Below are 24,137 nucleotides of genomic sequence, written 5' to 3' on the forward strand. Positions count from 1 at the left end.
TCCCTTTAAGAACAAGGGGGCGTGTGACACAACTGCCGAACCATACAAGTAGAAGAAAATGAACTGATAGAAAGACGGTTAGCGTGATACGATCCTCAAGGTGGGCGGGGCTTCGCGAAAGGGGATTTGATGGATCTAAATAATAATTTTCCTATTTTAGAACAAACGTTTTTCTCAATTTCTCCATGTCATTTTTACAGGTGAAAATTACTGCCTGGATTGTTTGCTGAAGTGAAATACAGACGGCGTTGTCACGTGATACCCGTTTCTTTTCTCAGCGCGGCTCAGATCGACCAATCACATGTGTAATCATGATCACTTGTGATGACTTCATATGGATAAAAAAAAAACAAAAAACATTTTTTACAGCTTGCTAGGGTAGATATCTATTCATGTGTCAGATGACAAGCCTTTAAAATAATAATTAAAAATATGTGCATATTGTGCAGCTATGTGAATTCGAATGAGCTTTCCGAGGCTCCAAACGCCCCCTGAAGGAAGCCAACTGTAAATGTAAATTGTAAACATTTCTTTCGATCCACTTTCCAATAATTTCTCGAATCGAATTACATCGAATGTGTCACCCCCACCAGTCAGCCACCAGCAATGCACGAGGATGAAGCGTTTTGATCGCAGGGTCTTGTAACATAACATAGGCGGATCTCGCGTAGCGTTATTTAACGCGCCCACCTGCACTGTATAGAATACATTTTCAACGGCGTCTTCCTGGTGGACTAGTAAACGATGGACCTGCACATCTTGGACCACAGGTTAAGGGTCACTTGTATCAGCAAATCTGGTCTGGAACATTATACCCATCCTCTGATCAAACTGATATTTCTAAGAAACAGGACGAGGTAAGAACAGTCAACGCCTGTCTGAGTTTGCAAACATGTTATTGCGCGTTTGATGATGCAATTAATATATCTAGTCTAGACACCAATTCAAGTACATAGTTTGCAGTGCGTTCAATTGCAACTTAAGAGCCTCACCCTGTTTTGGTTAGTTTGGATAAATGATAAATAACCAAATGATGTCAAATCATGCACATGAGGCCTTTGAAACAAAGCACACTGATATAACGTTAGCTAAAAGGAAGCTGTTTTTCATTAAGTGAGCAATTTCTTGTGCTCAGCTATGTAAGTTAAATGACTTGAAATAATGTCTGTAACTCAAACCTAGTGTGCTGCCTACCTGGACAACATACTTGGGCATGCAGGTTTTGACATGCATCTAATAAGTTACATTTTTATGCAAACCTCGCGTTAGAGTAAATTAACATGGGACAAAATAAAACTTTTTCAATGTATATGCATGTGCATTTATACAATGCATTTCCTAAGTAGAGTGTGGAATACGCATTTCACAGTTAAAGCATAATTTGTACTTCAACATCAAAACATTACTTTTGTCTGGATTAATGTGTTGAGTTATACCCTAATAAAAGTTAGGGTTTAGGTTATGTTTTACTAAATGGCACACATGGAGTGACATCTATGGAAAAGGAAGATTGTTGGCAGGGTTGTTTTTCTTTTTCTTTCTTTTTTTACAATGTGATTGTAAAATGTCACCGATTTAAAGGGGATAGTTCACCCAAAAAGGAAAATTTTGTAATTTACTCACCCTAGAGTTGTTCTAAATCTGTGTGTTTCTTTCTTTTGCTGAGCACAAAAGAAGATATTTTGAAGAATGTTGGTAACCAGACATTTGACGGTAGCCATTGACTTTAAAAAAAAAATAGTTTTCATGTTTTTGAAAGCTGTTTCATTTTTTTCCAACTATGAAAGTCAATGGGTGCCGTCAACTGCGAATTTTCATTTTTTGGTGAACTAGGCCTATCCCTTTAAGTATTATGACTTTATATGACTTTAGTATCTGCTTAATGCCATTGAATTTTTCAAGTTTTGAATTTTTTTCCAAGTCTGTGGAGACTTTCAGGATTGGATTCCCATAGAGCTTGGAAAAAGATATGTGTTTGTGTATTCAGTATGCCTTTTCTGGTTCGTTCAGCCATATCTTGTTGAACTTTCCAGAACCTTGAATGCTACAGATAATGCTCCAGAGTTTAGCATATCACTTCCTAAGCCTAAATCTAAGCCCTTTTTAATCTTAAAATGCAGAAATTAAAGGGATAATTCACCCAGAAATTCTCTCACCCTCATATTGTTCCAAAAATATATTCCTTTATATTCAAAGTCTTCTGAAACAATCCATAGCTTTCGTGAAATAAAATGCATGTTTGTTTTTTTCTCTGAAAATCCAGTGAAAATGTAGCTTCTTAAATATAGTGCATATTCAAACTTGCCATGCCAATTTCAATTGAATTTAGCTTATTTGCAAAAGTGGAATATCACATCATTTGCGAATAAAGCACAGTTTCCATCCCGTGTGTTCAAGAGAACAAAATTATCACTTCTTGGGAAATTGATGCAAAATATCTGTAATAAAAATGGAAGTTGGAATCGGGGAAACCACTGTGGCTTGTTTTCCTACATCATAAATGACTCTCAGTGTGCGCATTATGAAACGCAATAAACACTGTCATGTTATATTGCGTTCAGATGCATGTTAGACGCTTCTAGGTGGTCATTATACCAATTATCATTGGTACATTGGTCATTATACCATTATATCAGACTTTGGCTTAGGTATTTCAGAATGACCAAACCAACAAATGCTGTGCAATAAAACTGATCCACTGGTTAGTCCAGTGAAGCAAAGACATGTTAGTTTTTTGTTGCGTATTTATTCAGTAGGCTTTATGTGTTTCCATTGTAGTTTATGCGCATGTCGTCTTATCGGATAAAAAAAAGTACGTAAGAGTTGGTTTTTTTTTTTTAATTGATGCGCATCTTGGCGTTTCCATCCATTTTTTTTAATGCAACATCCCAAAATGCACATACAAAATAGATGGATGGAAACATAGCTTGACACCAAGCAGCATTGGTTCTTGATGTGTATTGCAACCAAATGTGACATGTTATGAGGGTAGGTGGTGACAAAAAATTCATTTTTGGGTGAATATGCTTTCAAAGGTCAGAATGGGTGCTCACACAAATACAAGATCTCATCTGTTAATGTTATTTTCTCCACATGTACAGCTATGAGCACAGTGACTAAAATCTGCATTCAAATGTTTTAAATGTGTTAAGATGAAATATTACATGGATAAATAAACTTTTAGTCATAGACTACAACCGTGGCCAAGTATTAACAGTGACATAAAAGTTTGCTGCTTCAGTTGTTGTGGTGTTGATTCAATTTGTTTCTAGATTATTGTGCAGATTGATCAGATGCATTTGAAATAATTGCAAAAAGCTTCATTGGCCAAAAAACTTCATCACAAAAACCCAAATTTCACAGTTTTTTAGCCCTGGCACAAGTTGTTTGATAATAACATAAGAGTGTCTAGCAAGCGCCAGGACGTCTCCTTCTGAGGAGTCGTTACAGAATCGTGTCAGCATCAGTGCAGAGCTGCTCAATATTGGCAGCAGGAGGTGCATCTGCAGCACTGTGAGGCCAAGACTATTGGACAGGCATGTCAAAAAGGGCTGCAAAGATGCCACTTCTCTCAAAGAAAACAAACATCAGACTGAAATTCTGCAGGTGGTACAAGGATGGGACAGCAGAAGACTGGTGCAAAGTTATTTGCTTTGATGAAGCCCCCTTCTGACTGTTTGGGACATCTGAAAAATTGATTGTTTGGAGAAGAAAAGGTGAACGCTACCATGAGTCCTGTGTCATGCCAACTGAGAAGAATCCTGAGACCATCCATGTGTGGGGTTGATTTTTATCCAAGGGAGTGGGCTCTCTCACAATTCTGCCCAAAAACCCTGCCATAAATGGTATCAAAACAACCCGCAGAACAACTTCTCCCAACAACCCAGGAGCAATTTGGTGATGATCCATGCATTTACCAGCATGATGTCACAAGGCAAGAGGGATTATGAATTGGCTCGGAGATCATAACTTTGACATTTTGGATCCATGGCCAGGCAACTACCAGGATCTCAATCCCATAAACAGCTTGTGGTCAATCCTCAAATAGGGATTGGGCAAACAGAAGTCCACAAATTGTGATCAACTCCGGGCACTAACAAAGCAAGAATGCATAACCATCAGTCAGGGTTTGTCCCAGAAGCTGATATCCAGCATGCCAGAGCAAATTGCAAACTTTTTGCATATATTAAATGTTTTTTTGTTTGTTTTTTGCCAATAAAAGCCTTTAAAACTTAGGAAATACAAATCATTGATTTCCAGTATACCATTGAAACATGTCAAAAATCTACAAACACAAAATTTAGGTCATTGACAATACTTTTGGCCACAGCTGGACATGATTAATTGAAATAAAATGAAATTGCGGTTATGGCTTTGTGCAATTATGAAATTGCAAGGGCTCTGATTTAATTAAATATATGCATGCGTCTCAGAGTGAAGCTCGACACTGTGCTCTTACACACATCCGCCAGTGTTTGCAGCGGTTCAAAGCAGCTTGGCTCTGTAGTAAATACAGATGCAGTAAATGCCGTAGTAAATAATTAGCTCTAAATTTTGGATCGCTTTAACATGCATTTGGGAACACAACATGGCCAACCATCTTTCCAAGCTAGTAATGAGGAGCATTTTTCAAGAAAAGAGAAGCTTTAGAGGCTCCCAGCGATTTTCTATCTTTGATGCTTTAACTTCAATAAATGAGTATTATCATTTTTTTTCTTCAATATTCAATTTTTATTTTACAATGAAATATTACAATAGTAATATTTGTTTTTTAGTATTTTCTGTCTGATGCTCCCAGCCATGCTGTCATGACTTATGGTGCTTTCTTTGTGCTTGGCCCCTTAATTGCTGCTTGCAGCTATATTTATTATTGTAATGATGGTTGCACTATTTTAAGGTGACATTGTAGTTACATTGTACTTACTCAAATAAGTACTGAGTAATATTAATTAACTATATCTACTTAGTATAGAGTTACTGTTAGGGTTGGGGTTTGGTTTAGGGTTAGTTACTTCTAATTATGCATCATTTACTGTTATTACTATAGTAAGTACATGTAGCCACGTGTAACTGCTTCACTTTAAATCAGTGGTTCTCAAAGTGTTGGGCTGCAGGGGGGGCGCAGGAGATCAGCAGAAAAAATAAACAGCCATTGCAACGGCGTTCAAGTGCGTGAATAGCGGTTAACGCTTTGCCTTAATAAAGTGGCATCAGATTTTTTTAAAGGTTTAAAGGGTGGCGCGACAAAAAAAGTTTGAGAACCACTGCCTTAAAATAAAGTGTTACCTTATGATATAGCCATATTGATATATAATCACAAACTTTTGGCCAAATTGTGCAGCCCTACAAACAAGTACAGCAAACCTGGAATTTTGTTGAATCAAATTTTAAATCGTAATCAAAATTTTTGTAAAAAAAAAGACAATGCATGTGTATCTGTATCAGTGTACTGGATCCATGCATTACTTCTTAAAGTGACAGCAGCCTAATATTCCTGCGGTCTGTTTTTAATATTAATCAAACAACAAAAGATGAGAAAATCACTCGCTCCTCTTGACTGAATAGCTTTTGTACGTTTTATATTGATTAATCTTTAATTAAATACAGTGAAGATTATGTGCGGTGTTATTTTACATTTGATTACTTTATTGAATATCTGTACCTGAAAGCTACTGTTAGATACATAAATAACCTGAAAAGCACGGTTTATTTTATTTGTATCTTTGTTCTATTTTATTTATTTGTGCTGTTGCTTGTAATTTGATTTTGTTCTTATTTTCTTTATTTTTATTTGACGGTAGTCAAATAACATAGCACATACCGAACCGAAACCGTGACCCTAAAACCGTGATTAATAACAAACTGTGAGTAATTTGAACCGTCACACCCCTACTATGCAGTATATTTTGTATTCGGAAAATTACACGCATACAAATAATTCACATAATTATTAGTGAATGATACCCATTGTTACTTTTCTCATGAACGTGCATAGGAGAACTAGGGTAAAATAAGGATTTAACAGTTAATAATGACTTAAAGGTATAATGGAGGATTTTTTACTTCCGGGTGGATCACCTATACTATTGGTCCTCCTAATTGTCAATCATTCTGGTGAATCAATCAAACTTATTCAAAAAGTGGAGAGGGCGGGTCTTATCTAAAGTTCAGAAAGATCCTCCACTATACCTTTAAATCTATTTTCTGACTTTGAATAGAGTGCACCAATATAGAAAACATACATAGTTCCCTCTCTCCTCTCACCGTTCTGGAGGATGTTGGTTTAACACCACTCCTATGTTTTCTCTTTTTTCCAGAAGGCTATGGAACTCGTACAGGAAGTTGAACCCTGGGAGCTCTAGATGTTGTTAGGAAGTGTGAGACTAGCTGACACAATGCTGCTGTGCTGAGTTAGCCCTGAGGGTGGGGATGTATTATTTTCCTTCTGTTTGGCCCCTGGATTGATGTGCCTAGTCATTGGGGTCCGGATTGTATTCTGCTGAGTTGCAGACAGCACAGGAATCAGCTGCACTGGGCCTGTGGGTCGTGTACAGCAGCTCTTCATTCAAATAAGGGCTGGTGCACTGGTGGTCTGATAGTGTTTCAGTCTTCTTTAACTGCAGTAGTTAATGTGAAAGTTAAACAGTGCTGTGCACCATGTTAGCGGACTGAGAACTGACGTCAAAGCAAAGATTCTTAGTGGTTTCTATTGCAAAAATAAATAAATAAAATTGCAACACAAAACTAATGTTTGCAAGCACTTTCAGTCATCATTCATTGTCATTGCACAGGCCAAAAAACACTGTTTTTTCATAGAATAATAAAGTCATACAGGTTTGGAATAACATGAAGGTTAGTAAATTATGGCAGAATTTATTTTTGAGTGAACTTTAAGGGTGTTGTGAGGTCACAAAAGTAGTATGATAAAATTGAGAAATAATTATAATAGTATTCATTAGCCTAACTATTCGATCTTTTTGTTGACCTTTTTTGAGTGTAAATGTATGAAGGTATCACCTTTCAAAAGTTTGTGGTCAGCAATTAATTAATTTATTTTTGTGAAGAAATTAAATATTTTTATTCACCAAGGGTGGATTAAATAGATAAAAAATGACAGGGAAGGCATTTCTAATGTTTCAAAAGATTTATATTTAAAAATAATCATATTTTAAGCTTTCTATTCATCAAAGAATCCTGAAAAAAAATGTATCATGATTTCCAAAAAAAATATTAAGCAGCACAGCTGTTTTCAACATTGATAATAAGATGTTTTTTGAGCAGCAAATCAGCATTTTAGAATGATTTCTGACACTGATCATGTTACACTGAAAACTTCTCAACTTTGAAATGTATTAAAATTCTAATAATATTTCACAATATTACTGTTGTTTTTTTGTGTATATTTGATCAAATAAATGCAGCCACGGTGAGCATTTTACTTGTTCAAAAAAAGACTCCAAACTTCTGAAAGGTACAGTAGTGTCTTTTTTTTAACTTAATAAATTAACGTTATTAGAGTACATGACTGCTGTACATAACTATCATATATTACTGTATTTTATCTTTGTTTTCAGTTAAAATTCATGACCCAGTCTAGATTTCATTTGCACAATTCAACAGCTCAAGAGTTTTTTTCCCATGATTCCCAGCTGCTTCTCAGCTCTGTGGCTCTTAGACAATAGATCGACTGAATGAAGTGGAGCACGTTGTTCTGGGTTCCTGGACCGGCCCCCTAAAATATTTGGGTCAAACCCCATCGTGAAGAAAGCAATTCACATGAACACACAATCTTGCAGAACTCTTCACCTCACATTTATCAATCGCAACAAACCAGTTCAGCATCAACCGAAGTGCAGAATCGGATGAATGAATTTCAGATGTTGGCTCTAACTTTAAGTGAAAGAAAAAACAGCTTTCACTTTTTCTGCAAAGGAGTCTGATGTGGTTTCTCTCTCCATCCCACGCCTCCCTGCTGGAACACTCTTTACAACAATCTGCCATTGTTTTTGTCTGTTTATGCAATGCCTGATCTGTCTGTTTTGTGTTTTTCTTTCTCTCTCCCTTTATTTGTTTTCCCTCTCTCCTGTGGCTTTTCTCTTTCTCTCACAGATGCAAATTTTTCAGCCTCACAGAAACTCCGGAAAATTACACCGTTGTCCTTGATGAGGAGGGATTTAAAGGTAACACACACACACACACACACACACACACACACAACTGCTCTCCTAATTCTCTTGTGTTCAGTTGATGATGATGGAATGTACTGAGAATTATATCATTTCTTTTTTAATTCTGTGTTTGTAGTGATTATATGTTGTCAACCTTTGATCCTGGGGATTCATAATCTGACATTCTTTGCATATATGCAGTGTGAACAGCCATGATTGGATAAATACAGCGTAAAAAATATTCAGCTAGCATATTCAGTATTTAAATACTATTTTTTTGACTAAATTCAAGTTGAAATCAGTCTTTATTTGATTCATTACTGGAAACTGCATTGAATTGTGAAGAATATGGAAATGTGACATGCTTGAACAAGACGGACAGAATAATGCTTTCCATGATTTACTTTGCAGATAAAAAGGTTCATTATTCAAAATGATGCTGTTTGTATTTAAAGCAATAAAACATTAATTATATATATATATATATATATATATATATATATATATATATATATATATATATATATATATATATAAAACAATAATCAGTTCTTGATTTTTAAGTAAGATCTTAATCTCTATTAGCAGCACACTAATCATTCATTTCATGAAATATTAATAGAAAACATGAAATATTGATAATTATCATTACTTTCCACTATGTATAAAATATGTTGCTAAATATATATTTATAAATTATAAATATATTGAAAGAACTCTCATGCTCACCAAGGCTACATTTCTTTGATCAAAATGATATTTAAAAAAAAAAAAAAAAAACAGCAATATTGTCAAATGTTATTACAATTATTAAATCTTTTTTGTTTGTTGTAATTATATTTTACATGTAATTAATTAGTTTAGTAAATTATTTTATTTTAATATATTTTAAATGCAATTTATTTTTGTGGTGGCATCACTCCAGTCTTTAGTGTCACACATCCCCCCCCCCCCCTGCTGTCACTTTTTTCCCTTGCTGTCACTTTTAATCAATTTATTCAGCAAAGACACATTGAAAGTATATGTTTTTTTGTTTTTTTTTAACATTACTATTCAATTATTTATTATCATTAATTATTAGCAGGGCAAATTCAAATCTGAGCTACTGACCCAATTGGACCAGCAGAAAAATATCCTGGTTGTTGTTGATCCCTGAAAAGATTCTCAATGCCTCAAATGATCTCTATTGACTCTGGAGCATTGATCAGTGAACAGGTGGCCAGTACACTGAGTTCTTGGCTGTTATTATCGAGCCCCTCTGTAACCCTGTCCTTTGCCTCTGATCCAAACAGCTGTTTCCTCTGTGCTGACAAACTCCTGCGACTCTACAGCAAAAACCTTTTCCTCTTCTCATAGTCTACAGGAAGGCAAAACCGACTATATAGGAACAAAGTTTCAGAGGCAGTGTTTGTTTGCAGGTGTTCTGATACGAGAGCGAGATGTTTTCTTTCATTTTGAGAGGTCTGCCTGTCTAAAACGTATAATCCTGTGCAAGGTGTTAATGGGTTACAGAATCACCCTGTTCATTTCTGATCTCTTATGCTGACAAAGTGCATGCCTGCCCACGAAGACATTTGCAACTTCCTGTTGTAATTCTGTGAATAATTATAGACTCTGGATTGGTTAGAGTGTTAACACAATCAGTATGTGAGAAATAACTTCCTATTGTGCTCTGTGGTTTAGTCTGTCATATACTGTAAATTCAGTAGGCTAGTTTCATTGCATAGGGTATTGCAACTAGATTTTTACATTTATCTGAAGAAAATGTGAGTGCTGTTTGGTTGTGCAAATCTCTTCCATGATGCTAGAGTTTGTTTGCTTATTGGTTAAGGTCCAAAAAGATCCCAAGATGCACTACTGTTCACAAGTTTGGGGTCAGTAAGGTTTTTTTTGGAAAGAAGTCTTTTGTTCATAAAGACTGCATTTGTTTGATCAAAAAAACATCATATTATTGTGAAATATTATTACATTTTAAAATGTTTTCTATTTGAATATTCTTGAAAATTACATTTATTCCTGTGATTTTTCAGCATCATTACTCCAGTCTTCAGTGTCACATGATCCTGCAGAAATCGTTCTAATATGCTGATTTGCTACTGCTATGTATAGATAATTATTAGAGCATTTTTTTTAAATAGTAATTTTTTATGTTTTAAATGTTTTTAGTCTCGCTTTTGATCAGTTTAATGCATCCTTTCTGAATAAAAGTATTCTTTCCAACAACAACAAAAAATCTTACTGACCACAAACTTTTAAACTGTAATCTATCGCTCAGTCCTTCTTTCAATGCAAGGCATTATCATCCACCAAGTAAAAATCACCCTATGATTCGGTGCAGAATGAGTTTCTCAATGAAGTTCTCCACTAAAAATATGGTGTTTTCTCTACAAATGTCGTAAAATGTGTTTGAATTGTAAAGGAAATGAATGTAAACCTGGTATCTTTGATTGATACGGACTGATCCATCATCCTGTTCTTCCAGAGCTAGAGCTGTCCGAGCACTTACAGGTGGAGGGCTCTACTTGGCTCCCGCTCAATGTCGTCTCCAATGGCAACGCCTCCAGCAGCTCACAGGCCGTGGGTGTCACCAAGATCGCCAAGTCCGTTATCGCTCCATTGGCTGAGCAGCATGTATCCGTGTTCATGCTCTCTACATATCAGACCGACTTTATTCTGGTAAGCGAGTGTGTTGTGTCTTTGAGATCATTGGCTATGTTTCCATCCACCTATTTTTCTGCAAATTTTGGATTATCGCCAATTATTTTGGAAACGCCAAGGTGCGCATAAATTCTAAATATTTATCTGATAAGACATGCTCCTAAACTACGATGGAAACACATTTACCGAATAAATCACGGAATGCGCAACACTACACTCATGTGACTTTGCCTCAAGAGTGGATGTGATTGGATAACTGGACTTACCAGTGGATCAGTTTCATTGCACAGCATCTGAAAATTTAGTTTGATTTGGTTTAATTTCATTTTTCACATGATTGAATTCCAAGGGTGTAACGGTACACAGAAGTCACTGAGGTTTCCACTTCTAGGACATATTTCTTCACTGAACTTCCACGACACAAATTGGCACTCATTATAACAGCAGAAACAACTTAAAATACTCCGTCATTTTTGGTCATACAGATAAGAGTAAAGGCCCTTGCACACGGAGTCCGAAATTAGCGTCCAAAATTTTCGCACGTTAAAAAATAAATACGACCTCACGTTATGCCAATCGCGCAAAAAAGCCTCCGAAACTTTTCGGAAAATTCGGATCAGGTTCAATTTTCTGCGTTTTTCGCATCCGTAGCAAGCATTTTGAATGGTGTTTTGACAATTCAGAGCCACCGAATCACGAATACGAAAAAACGAAACAATATTTCAGACTCAGTGTGCAAGGACCTTAAGACATCATTCGTCTGTTTTTTGTCATTGTACACTCACAATAAAAACAAATCATTCTGCTTTTATAAAATAATGCCGCTTTCTGCCGTCCCGGTTTCCTTTCCGTGAAGTTAGTGGAACGCGTACTAGCAAGCTCTTGCGTGCCGTCTGAACTCCTCAGGTGCTTCTCATTTCTTATTTGTGCATCCTCGTTTCCTTTCCTCGTGTCTCAGCTCCAACCCCTCAGGATGCAAGGGAAGGATACATCTGTGTTTCCTCGCTCATGACTCCTCAGGAAGCTTCCTCATTTCTCGCGTCCTCGCGGTTCAATTAGACAATTGAGATGCCCTTCAAAATGGCTGAGTTCAATCAGTTTCCGATGAGTGAGGAAACGAGGAAGCATCAATCTGAGTATTGAGAGGCACCCATTGTTTTGGGTTGGTGCATAGATCCTCTCTTCTTCTGCTCTTTTTCCTGTTGTGGCGGTTAGCAAACAGCATTGCATTAGCACGCGTGCTCCTTTCAGGATTGGAGTGTGGATCACCTGTGACTGACTGTATTCGCTGTCTGACTGAATGCACCGAACCGTGACATCCATACCGTGACGGTTCAGGACGAATACATGTACCGTTACACCCCTATTGCATTCCCAAACACCAGCATAACATGAAGGAGTTTATTGCATTTCGTCTGCGCGTTCTGATTTATATTTAATCATAAAATAGCCACAGTGGTTTCCCCGATTGCAGACATTTCCATTTTTATTACAGATATTTTGCACCAATTTCCCAGGAAGTTACCATTTTGTTCTCTTGAACACATGGGATGGAAACCTTATTCGCAAATGTTTTATGCAATATTCCAATTTTGTGCACGAGTTAAATTTGCGTATAACACACACATTTCTTATTCAAGCCTATCAGCAACTTTCCTAGAAATAATTGAGTTTAGGCTGGAAGTTTTGTGTCGGTGACTATCCTTAATATTTAATATGTATTAATATCCTTAATATTTATTCTTGCATGTCATATGACATATTCTTTACATGTCACAACCCTCAAGTAGGAGAAGTTGGAGCTTCCATAAACTTTCCAACTTAAATGTAAATGTGAACTTTATTTATTTATTTATTTTAGATATTGATAATTGATAACTCTATCATGACAGGAACGCAGCAGTATTATTTTATAATTATTTGTATGTAATTGTTGCTTATTTGTTGCTGGGGAAAAAATAGCTTTGTGCTGTGAATGTGATTTACTAAGCGAAGAAAGCAACAAACACAGAAGTGGAGCCGGCGGACATTTGGCTGAACCCAGAGACACAGAACAGTGTTAATAAATGAAGTATTAAGGAAACATGCTCTAACATCAAATACACCTGCTTGTTGTAAATGTTTTACAATTTTATGACCCCCTTTTGTTTTTAATAAGTTGGTGGATGTGTAATTAAAGTGATGATGTCAGGACATTTATGTGCTAGAATCAGATTTTTTTTTCTCTTTTTTTCTTCTGAATCCTTGACCTTGATTTCCAAAAAAAAAAAAAAAAAAATTCATTTAGAAGACTCCCTCCAAATAGTCACCCACCGGGGGGTGCTACAACAACAACTAAAAACATTATCTTCATAACGGTTTGATTCAATGTTGCATGTTTTTTTTTGGTTACACTTTTTTTTAAGGTGTCCTTGTCATACATTTAAGTACTGAGAAATATGAATTAACTACATGCACTTATTATAGTGTTATGATTAGGTTTTGGTTTAGGGTTATGCATAATTTATAGTTATTATTATAGTAACTACATGTACTGTAACATCTTTAACAAGGACACTAAAATAAAGTTTTGCCTTTTTTTTAACAAGTGCTAACACATGCTAAAAATGCAATGACACTTCAAAACTGAAGTACAAAAGAAACATGGCCACCTCAGGCAGTGCTGTTAGGAGTTTTATATAAAAATGTATTTGATCAACTTACTGAACTGGATGTTTGTGTTGTAGGTGCGAGAGAAAGACCTGTCGGTGGTGGTGGAGACTCTAGTGGAGGAGTTTAATATTTTCAGAGAAGAGGGGGGAGAGTCAGTGCCTGTCCACAGTCAGGACGCCTGCAACGGCCTTCAGCGAAACGGAAGAGAGGGTGAGAGCGGATAAAGGAAAGGCATATACTTTTGTTCAAAGTTTGGGGTTGGTATGATGAAAGTAGTCTCTTATGCTTACCAAGACTGCTTATATTTGATCAAAAATACAGTAAAAACTGTATTATTGTGTAATATTAGTACAATTTAAAATGACTTTGAATATATTTTCTAATTAAATCTATTCAATTTTTATTGCCGCATGATCCTTCAGAAATCATTCTAATATTATGATTTCTTCATTGATAATCATATTATTATCAATGTTGAAAACCCTTGTGCTGCCTAATATTGTTATGGAGACAGTAATATATCTTTTTTTTTTTCTAGTATTCTTTGACTAGTAGAAAGTACAAAAGTACATACAGGAATATTTTGTAACATAAATGCATTCCCTGTCCCTTTTGGTCAATTTAATGCATCCTAGATGAATAAAAGTACTTAAAAAAATCATACTTGCCCCAAGCTTTTGAATTGTAGTGTATTCTTCACACATCTTGCCCTTACACTTTTTTGTTTTTTTGTTTTTTGTTTTGAAGAGGACAAATAATGTGAAATGTATCTTTTTAAGAATAGTTCATTATACTATGGAAACATACTGTAGTTTTAATATTTCAAAACTTCCTCCCTGGAATAAAAAGATCTGGGGGCAGATTTACCAACATCTTTAAAAAACGGTATCAAAAAAACTACTGTCAGGATTTACTAAAGACACGCAGTGAAAAATTAGCACTGAAAAGGTGCGGACAGGGTTCATTTTGCGGCTGACCGCATTGCAAATGCATTTTTAGGCGTTTCCCTTTCAGACGCAAAATGTATGGGAGGAAAGTATTTAAATGAATCACGCCAGGTGATTTACTAAGGTTTGCTGTTGTCAATTTACTGGTATTTGCACCATTATTTACCACCCCCAAAAAAGCATGTCTGAAACCAGATGCTAATTTACGCTGCTCTTGGTAGATTGTCATTATGGAAATGATCCGGCTGCGTCTGTGTTCTTTATTTTGCGTGTCGTCAGTAGATCACGCTCAGAACTTTCCACTTCCATCGGCGCTTTTATGGGATTGCGTTCTCACTTTGCCCTGTTCAGTAAATCTGGCTCCTGATGTCATTAACACTTGACCACACCCTTTTCTTTGAATAATTCATAATTGTACCAGTGTTTTGTATTGACACGTGATTCAATACCAGCTAGTACATTTAAACAAGTATTGGTATTCCAAGTGGTAGTATTGTTTTTGACATTTTAAAGTGTTATTTTGTGTGTGTTCAGTTCCGCATGCAACAGTTCATCCAGTGCTGATTCCTGAGAATCATTTTTGCGTAATGAGTTTGGATCCGGATACTCTGCCAGCGATCGCCACCACCCTTATAGATGTTCTGTTTTACTCAAACAGGTATGAAACATGATGTGTGAGTGATGCTGTTTTCACTGCTTTGAATTTTGTATTTCATTTCCACCTGATTGGCACCAATAATACCAGGCCCCAATTGATTGGTATTTACTGCCACCAAGAGGCATCTTTAACTCATTTCAGTTTATCACACAATTTGCCTGCTTGTATAACTTGCATACTGTAAGTTGTCTAATGGGGTATATGTCGAACGTCACATGACCAAACCTGAAACTGGTCTCATCACAACCGCTTGTCAGATAAAGTGTTAACAGCAGTCTGAACTGACAGCGATATCTATGGACTTTTAAGATAATCAGCTAACCTACAGAGTTATTGTTCTTTATTGGGATTTTCTTTGATTTAATATAAAAAATTTTAGTGTGAAGAAAAATAAAAAAACCTTTTAGATAATAATCTGGAAATGCGCGGGACATTAGTTATGCTCATCTTTGCTCGCTCCTTTTGAAGTTATCTTGAGTAAAATGGTTCTATATTTTATGTAAGACCTGCAACACAAAGACATACAAGAGTTAGCCAAAAAGAATCCTCCCAAAAAAATAAATTGCTTGTTTCATGTCAAGGGATAAGTTGAATCGTGAAATATGTAATCGAGTTCATTTCAAAAACGATTAATGTTTTTGAAAGAAGTTTCTTCTGCTCATCAACTCTGCATTTATTTGATCAAAAATACAGAAAAAAATGTAATATTGTGATATATTATTACAATATAAAATAATTGGTTTTCAATTTATTATACTTTAAATTATCATTTATTTCTGTGATGCAAAGCTGAATTTTCAGGATCATTACTCCAGTCTATCACATGATCCTTTAGAAATCATTCTAATATGATGATTCATTATCAAAGTTGGAAACAGTTCTGCTGCTTAATATTTTTTCATAACCTGTGATACTTTTTTAGGATACTTTGATGAATAAAAAGTAAAAAATAAATAAATAAAAAAAAAGAAGTAATTTTTTTTCTTTCTTTTTTTGAAATAAATCAATACTTTTATTCAGCAAGGATGTGTTAAATTGATAAAAAGTGATAGTAAAGAAGAATATATATTATTAGTATATATATAGTATATATTATATTATTAGAAAATATTTTTTTATTTTGATTAAATGCAGTTCTTTTTAACCTTTTATTCATCAAATATATTAGGCGGCAGAACTGTTTCCAACACTCATAATAAATCAGAACATTAGAATGATTTCTAAAGGATCATGTGATAGACTGGATGTCACATGTGACACTGAAGACTGGAGTAATGATGCTGAAAATTCAGCTTTGCATCACAGGAATAAATTATTTTTTAAAGTATATTCAAATAGAAAACTATTATTTTAATTTGTAATAATATTTCACAATATTACTGTTTTTTTTTTGTATTTTTGATCAAACAAACGCATATATATATATATATATATATATATATATATATATATATATATATATATATATATATATATATATATATAACAAACGTAATATATAAAAAACGTAATGTTTCCAAACTTTTGACTTGTACTATATATATATACATACATATATATATATATATATATATATATATATATATATATACATAAAATAAAAATATATCCCATTCCAAAGTAATCCATTTATTGAAATAACAAAAATTAGCATTTTTATGCGTGTTGTTTTCATTGAGTTTGCATTTTTCTCCTGCAGTCCTAAAGAGGGCGCCAGTGTTGATCAGGACATGGAATGTATCAAGTTCTTCTCCTTCTCTCTGATTGATGGATACGTCTCCTTAGTGATGGACACAGAAGCACAGAGACAGTAAGACCCTCACTGACCTCAAGACCTCACTTTTTTAGTTGCAAATTTCAATAAAAAACCCCAATGTGTGTTTGTGTTAGATTTCCAGCTGATCTTCTCTTCACCAGCTCCTCTGGGGAGCTCTGGAGGATGGTGAGAATAGGAGGGCAGCCTCTCGGCTTCGGTGAGCTTTTTTTTAGACACATTCAAAGGCACCATGTAACCTTCAACAATCCCACAATGCATTACAGTTAGCTCAATAAAAGAAAAGAAAAAACTAATGTACAATTCATTCAGTATTGCAAGGTATCAATATAAAAATTCACATTTTAATAGTTTTTATTTTATTTTTATTCTAATAATTGAAAAAGTGCCCCTATATATGCTGTTTTAAAGGTTCCTAATTGTTTTGGAGTTTCTTATGATAGGTTTACATGCATCCAAGGTAAAAAAAACACTCTTAATGACCTCACAACATACATTGCAGCATCACCTCTTTTCTCAGACACTTCTATAAAGGATTCAGTCTTTCTAAACCCCTCTTACTCTGCTCTGATTGGTCAGATGACCCAGTCTGTTGTTATTGGTCTACCGCTTACAGTGCATTTCGAAAACCAAACATCCATTACCATATCTGAATTTCAGCTCTGGATCTTCCTCAGCACTTGATTCACAGTGATATGGACAGTTACGATGGCGTTGGTTTTACCGTATCAATTCGAGGCCGAGTCCTCATCATTTGGAAGTGTTTGATAAGTGGATTTGCTTTCACAGCGCAGAAAACAGCATCTCCTCGACATGTTGACAACACAAACCAAACTCTTCCAGTCTCAGCTACAACTACAGTGTCTGAGGGCGAGTCAAACTACCAAGTAGACGTTGTTCACGGGCAGTCAATGAAGACCGTAGGCTGGCATTATGCAAATGTATTAATAACTGTCAATAACTCCATTTATCGTGCACTTTGATCTTTAAAACTTTCCAGACCTTTTACATTTACAAACAGCTATATTACACACTGCATGACATTTTATATCCGAAAAAGCATAATAGGGGTACTTTTAAAGGTGTAGTATGCAATTTCTGAGAATTGTTGTTGACCACTGTTGATATTTGAAATCAACCCAATCAAACACACCCCTCCATTCATTGCTACACCCTCAAAATTCACAAACATGCAAATTAAATGCATATTTGAGCTATTGCATATTTGAATAAGTTTGAGCTGTTTTAACTGAACATTGATTTGTGTCAAGATGCACACCAGTAATGCTTTTTTTTTCTTTTCTTTTTTTTTTGTAAGGCACATTTATAAAAGCTACTTGAATGTCCTAACTGAACTAAGGAATAATTCCAAATCTAAACCCTGTCTGTGAAACCAAGCCATTAAATATTTGTTTACATGCATGTCATGTGACTATAACTAGCATTAGAGAACTGTGAATCTGCAAATGTGTTGTTAAAATATTGAAATATTATATTAAGTCAATATTTGATGGCAAAGGTGTTAAGCTGACAACAAAAGTTTGGGAATCTCTGGTCTTAAATTGTGAGTCTCTCATGCACTTCACACGTAGTCAACGTTTTGTATGACACATAGTTGCTGACTGTGACGAGCATTCAAAATCAGTCACTTAATATTTGTGTGGAAACTGTGATGCATATGTTCCAGGGTTATTTTAGTATGAATATAAAAAGTTTTTAGTTAGGATGCCTATGTATATAAATTAGGAGTGGTGTCCCCGACTGGATTTTCATAGTCGAATCAGAATCGTCAAGTCTTGCCTATAGTCGACTAATAGTCGAATCATAATGGGGGTGGGGGTGGGGGTGGGGCTGGGGGCGGAGCTTTAACATTTCAAAGCCGTGATGTACAGAAAATCACACAAAGATATAGAAGAAAATGTATAAAAACATTTTGGATCATTAAAACTAAGAAATAACATAAATAACTCCAGAAAGGCCACGCTGCAGACAGGATTTGCATTTCACATGCAAATCAAATTAAATCGGCTAAATTACCTGTGCGAGCAGGCTCTAAGTACAGCACAACATCGATGCACCGAAAAAATAAACAATTAATTTACTAAATTAAATTAGAACAGAATATACCTTCCTAATAATTAAAAATACAAAACGAAATAAATCAGAATCAAGTCACAAGATGAGGAGCAAATGTGTGCAAAATGCCTAAAGTGCAGGGGAACATATATTCAAAACACAAGCCACAAATAGTTAGATTAGATAACCCTGACAGATCAATAAATAAAATTAAAATAAAGAAATTATTAAAATAACGATAGTAGCCAGAATTTTCAACTTGGTCTTTTTAACTGCAGAACAACAATAAATGCTAAACTGGAGTGGCAGTCTTTTTAGCTAAAAATGTTCACTGAAAAGTTTTGAAATCACTTGTACCCGTCCCTACCTGATCGAGAAAACAAATCCAGCCTTTCACTCTGTCTGTGTCCATTGGAGTCTTTTGTGCGCGCAGATAAAATACATTCTAAAACACTTAACGTAAATCTCCTAAAATAGTTCAATTAAAATATCAAATTATGTAAAGAAACTGCTTTACGCATTGCGGAACGGATTGCGTTCATATTCTGGGTTCATCTGCTTATCTGCACATAGTATGGTTTCTTAATAAAGTGTGTACTGTGTACATGCACTAAGCCTCGTTAAAGTGCCTTTTAAACGTTTTAAAAGCTTTTTTCACGTTAAGCATTTTAGAATGTCCTGTGGAAAACCAACTTGTTAACGTTGGCCGGCAGACGTTTTCCTGATGCTAATCCAGCTTTGGAGAATATCCTTTCTGATGGTGTACATCCACACTTTAGATTTTCTTATCCCAGACATTGTTAAAGATTTAAATCCTTGCCGCCAAGACACTCCTCTGTCGGTCACGGATTGAAAGTGAAGCTTAAATCGGTCACGGGGTGTTTGGATTTATTCACGCACGTTAAAAAATATGTATTAAAAGCTGCTTTCTTTTCACATTTTTATATACAGCATTATCATAATAGGCTTAATATTAACGTATTGACAGAAAACCGGTAGTTCTACGTGAAATCAGACATTAGCGCCCTCATATAGCCAAAGTGGCATGATCCTCGTTTCATAACACCTCTGCGAAGATTCGACCGTGAGATCGGTAGTCGAATCAGGCTCCTCCAATCGAAGCATCGAATCTTCGACTATTCGGGGTCACCCCTAATATAAATGTAATGTTTTTCTTACTGATCCAATCACTAGTCCATACAATAACGAAATTTGTTAGCTGGGCGATAGAAGAATAGATAAAATCCGATAGTTTGATTTATTCCAAATATTGGCTGTTATCTCACTCTCTGTCTCCTTTTGCAGATGAATGTGGGATAGTTGCTCAGATCTCTCAGCCTCTTGCAGACAGTGATATATCAGCGTATTACATCAGCACCTTCAGCTTTGATCATGCTCTGGTAAGTTTTTATATTTTCTCTCTCTTTTTTTTTTACACATAATGTTTGAGCTCTATGTAATAGTCAACCGATGTGGGTTTTCTACACATCTAGAGATACGGGTGCCCAATGTTCAATATAATACAAAATAAGTGCATTATTAATTTGGGTTTGTTATGTGATTACTGACATTACAGTCTGTGGAGGTCTAGAATGCATAGTTTAGTGCATTTATATTTAGTATATTTGAATCATTTTTGATATTTGCGTGACATTGACCAACGGGAGGACAAGTGGTTGCCTAATAATCCTAAGAATCTGCTCTGACTGGACAATTTCTGCAACACCACCTCTGTTTATTTCCATTATGTCACGTGTTAAACCATTTTCATGTTCTTTTCCTCTTTTCCTGGAAACCCATAAGAATTTTAGCAGAAACTGTGTCTGGTTCCCTATTGGTCACAGGTCATTCTTACGCATCATCAGATCATCAGCTTTATCATCTGATATAAAATGTATTGCTTGGACCCTTTTCACAGACTGTTTATCAACATTACAAATCTAGCAAAGTTTTTAATATTTAAATAAAAAAAAAAAATTGTATCCACATTTATAACGCTTTACTTCGTGTTATATTACCTTGGCTGTAAATGTCAAAAAAAATAATAATTCACAATTTTTCTGGAAAGTCGTGGAAATGGTTTCACAGATTTTTTTTTTTTTTTTTTTGCTAATGCAAATACAAAAAATGTTTTCTGTTGTCTCCCATTCACCGCTATAGAAGTTTACCCAACTACTGTATGACAACTTCTGCTTCTGAGAACACCGGATATGTGAATTACATGTCTCTACATGTCTATTACATGACTCTCTGGAATAGGTCAATCACAACATTTTTGTATAATTGACCATTGTCTCAGTCAGCCAATTTCTTAATTGAGCTAGTTTCATGTTTCTCCTCTATCTCTTTCTTCTCATAATAAATAAAAAATTATAAAATATTGTACAAAAAAAAAAAAAAAAAAAAAAAAAATATATATACACACACACACACACACACACACACACCGTTCAAAAGTTTGGGATCGGTAACATTTTTATCAAAGAATCCTGAAAAAAAATGTGTACATAAACATTTCTTGAGCAGCAAATCAGCATATTAGAATGATTTCTTAAGGATCATGTGACACTGAAGACTGGAGTAGTGATGTTGAAAATTCAGCTTTGACATCACAGGAATAAATTTCATTTTAAAATATATTCAAATAGAAAACAGTTATTTTAAATTGTCATAATATTTAACAATATTACAGGGTTTTTATTTTTAATCAAATAAATTTGGTGAGCATAAGAGACTTCCTTTAAAAACATTAAAAATCTTACAGATCCCAAACTTTTAAACGCCAATGGCTTACATACCCTCTGTTTTTGGAACCGAAAGTTGAGGTTTATCCGCTTGTCACATAACCTGCTTTCTGGAATACCCTGATCCACGTGAGTACGAGATGATGCGTCTCTGTTTACGCCAATCCTAAAAAAAACGCCGCTTCATACGAGAAAACTTGTTCAGTTTACAGCATGTGCCACCCCTAACAAATATTGCATATTTGGATGGGATGTGATCATCCCTGTGTTTTTGTGTCATCTAAATCGAAACCTTTTTTTGTCTCAGGTGCCCGAAGAAGATATTGTGAGCGTGACCGAGATGCTTCAAGCTCAGAGGAAAGACATCTCCAGTTGAATGCATCTTCAGCTTGAAGACGGTAGAAAAAGGACATTGACGCAGCATTTTAATGCTAGACTGTTTGAAGCACTTTTTTTCTCAATGGAATTGTAAGATTAGAGGACGCTATTGATTTTGGACGTTTATTTCTTAATTTCAGGGGTAATTATAATGCATAACCAGAAATCCCTGTTTGGTTTACCTGCTGCCATAATGTTCTGCAAAAAAATACTTTGAGTATTGCACAAGTCTTCCAGTGTTGTCAGAATCAGGTTTTTTTTCTTTTTCTTTTGTAACCCTGTTTGAGGTCAAGCAAAAGGAATTTTAATAGGTGTAGCAACTTATGGTGTCATTTAAACATTGCACTTAGAAAAGCAGTTACTGATGGTGATTATACTCATCACTTTTGAATGAGCATTTCTAGCATATCGCAAATACTTAAGTCAAACCGTTATGAGGGATTCTTTTGTTTAAATTCTTGTTTAATTCTTTTGCGAGCTCTAAACATGCCCAGCTCTAGTGTGGCCTTACAGTTTCACTTGCTACTAGTGAACCAAGCACAGATATATACACAAATAGCACTGTAGCGATAGTTCATTTAACCTTTTGATTGGGGCCCAAAAATAGCTTTTAAAATTACATTGAAAACTTTTTCCAGCTATCTTTATAATGAGCTAATGGAGAATCTCAGCTGCAGGGGTTCATGCAATGAGAAATGGACTAATTGATTTATATTTTGTTGGCACAATCACTAATAAATCCAGGAATCAGATCTGGTAAATGAATGAAGCTCTTTCTAGAGAGAAATATATCTTTGTTACAAATAAGCTCAATGTTTTGGAAGAGCTGCTGAAACAAACACTAGCATCAATGTATAGAATATTAGATTAATAACTAGGGTTACTTTTTTTTGTGTGTGTGACTCTTAACACTTTTTTATGTTAACTTTTTTCTTTATATAGTGATAGTGTTTTCAGGGCATTAGAATAATTGTCAAAGTGCTTTTTGAGATCACGGTTTAAAGAAAATTGTATATTAAGAAAAATATTTGTTACTACAATGCCATAAAGGAGCTATTTTCACATGTTCATTTTTATCTAATTTCTACAATATTGGCAAAGACCAAGGTTACTGGTGTGTAAAAACTTTGTTTGTAAAGGTCAGTAAAGATTCTGAGCATTTGTTATTCTTCCTTGCTTTTTGTAGACTTGGTGCATTTAACATTTCATTTTTGGTACATTTTATACAGTGTCAAAGGAATTACATAACACATTTGTAACTGCTGCTTGATCAATAAACAATTATAAAAATATGTTTGGCATTTGTTAAAATTGTGTTTAAAGGGTCATGCATACAGTCACAACACTTGGAATAACCTTATGTGATCACTTTAATATGCATGCACTGTTTGTGCATGCTCCCCTTTGTCATGTGATTCCCTTGTCCTCCTGTGATCATGTCATGTGCTTCCCAAGTCTCATGTGTTATGTTGTCATTGGTTCATTGTCTTGATTGTTCACAGGTGTGTCTTGTTTAGTCATCAGAGGCTTGTTTGACTTCATGCAGCGCTGCACAGTGCTGCGTTCCAGTCCAAAATTGTCATGCCCTTCACTCGCTAACTACCCTCTGTCTCGTTCACTCGGATGTACGTCATTGCTTACGTTGCACGAGTGCCCACTACTGGCGGAAACTGCAATGGGTTGAATTGGAACGTCCTAAGCCCTTGATCACTTGAATCAGCAATGGAGTTCATTTATTATTTACATTTTTTTCCTTTAAGAATTTGTTTAATGCAGCATCCAAATGTTTATATGTGTGTTTGGGTTGTTTTAAATTAAAGGGCACCTATTATGCCCCTTTTTACAAGATGTAAAATAAGTCTCTGATGTCCCCAGAGTGTGTATGTTAAGTTTTAGCTCAAAATACCCAACAGATCATTTTTTACAGCATGTTTAAATTGTCATTTTTTGGGGCTCAGAAAAACGCACGTTTTAGTGTGTATCCCTTTAAATGCAAATGAGCTGCTGCTGGCAGCCCAAAGGGCGGAGCCTCACGTGCTCGCGCTCAGAGAGCCAGGGGGGTATTCCAGAAAGCAGGTTATG

General features: G+C 35.3%; 1 protein-coding gene across 1 annotated transcript; it reads left to right on the forward strand.

The window, feature by feature from the left end:
* Positions 1–465: 465 nt before the first annotated feature.
* castor1 (cytosolic arginine sensor for mTORC1 subunit 1) lies at positions 466–23,906 on the forward strand. Its single transcript, XM_079870357.1, has 9 exons — positions 466–857; positions 8,110–8,180; positions 10,651–10,844; positions 13,553–13,688; positions 14,960–15,083; positions 16,783–16,893; positions 16,974–17,056; positions 20,239–20,333; positions 21,985–23,906. The coding sequence occupies exons 1-9, from the start codon at positions 745–747 to the stop codon at positions 22,051–22,053; spliced, it is 996 nt and encodes a 331-aa protein (XP_079726483.1). The 5' UTR covers positions 466–744; the 3' UTR covers positions 22,054–23,906.
* Positions 23,907–24,137: the final 231 nt, after the last annotated feature.

This window comes from Squalius cephalus (genome assembly GCF_949319135.1).
Source record: "Squalius cephalus genome assembly, chromosome: 5".
In the NCBI taxonomy this organism is placed as follows: domain Eukaryota; kingdom Metazoa; phylum Chordata; class Actinopteri; order Cypriniformes; family Leuciscidae; genus Squalius; species Squalius cephalus.

What these genes read in the sequence shown, in the direction of transcription:
- castor1 (XM_079870357.1), top strand. Translation starts at nt 745, where the DNA reads ATGGACCTGCACATCTTGGACCACAGGTTAAGGGTCACTTGTATCAGC. An exon ending in ATCAGACCGACTTTATTCTG is followed by an intron (nt 10,845 to 13,552) that starts GTAAGCGAGTGT and finishes TTTGTGTTGTAG; the next exon opens with GTGCGAGAGAAAGACCTGTC. An exon ending in TCAGCGAAACGGAAGAGAGG is followed by an intron (nt 13,689 to 14,959) that starts GTGAGAGCGGAT and finishes GTGTGTGTTCAG; the next exon opens with TTCCGCATGCAACAGTTCAT.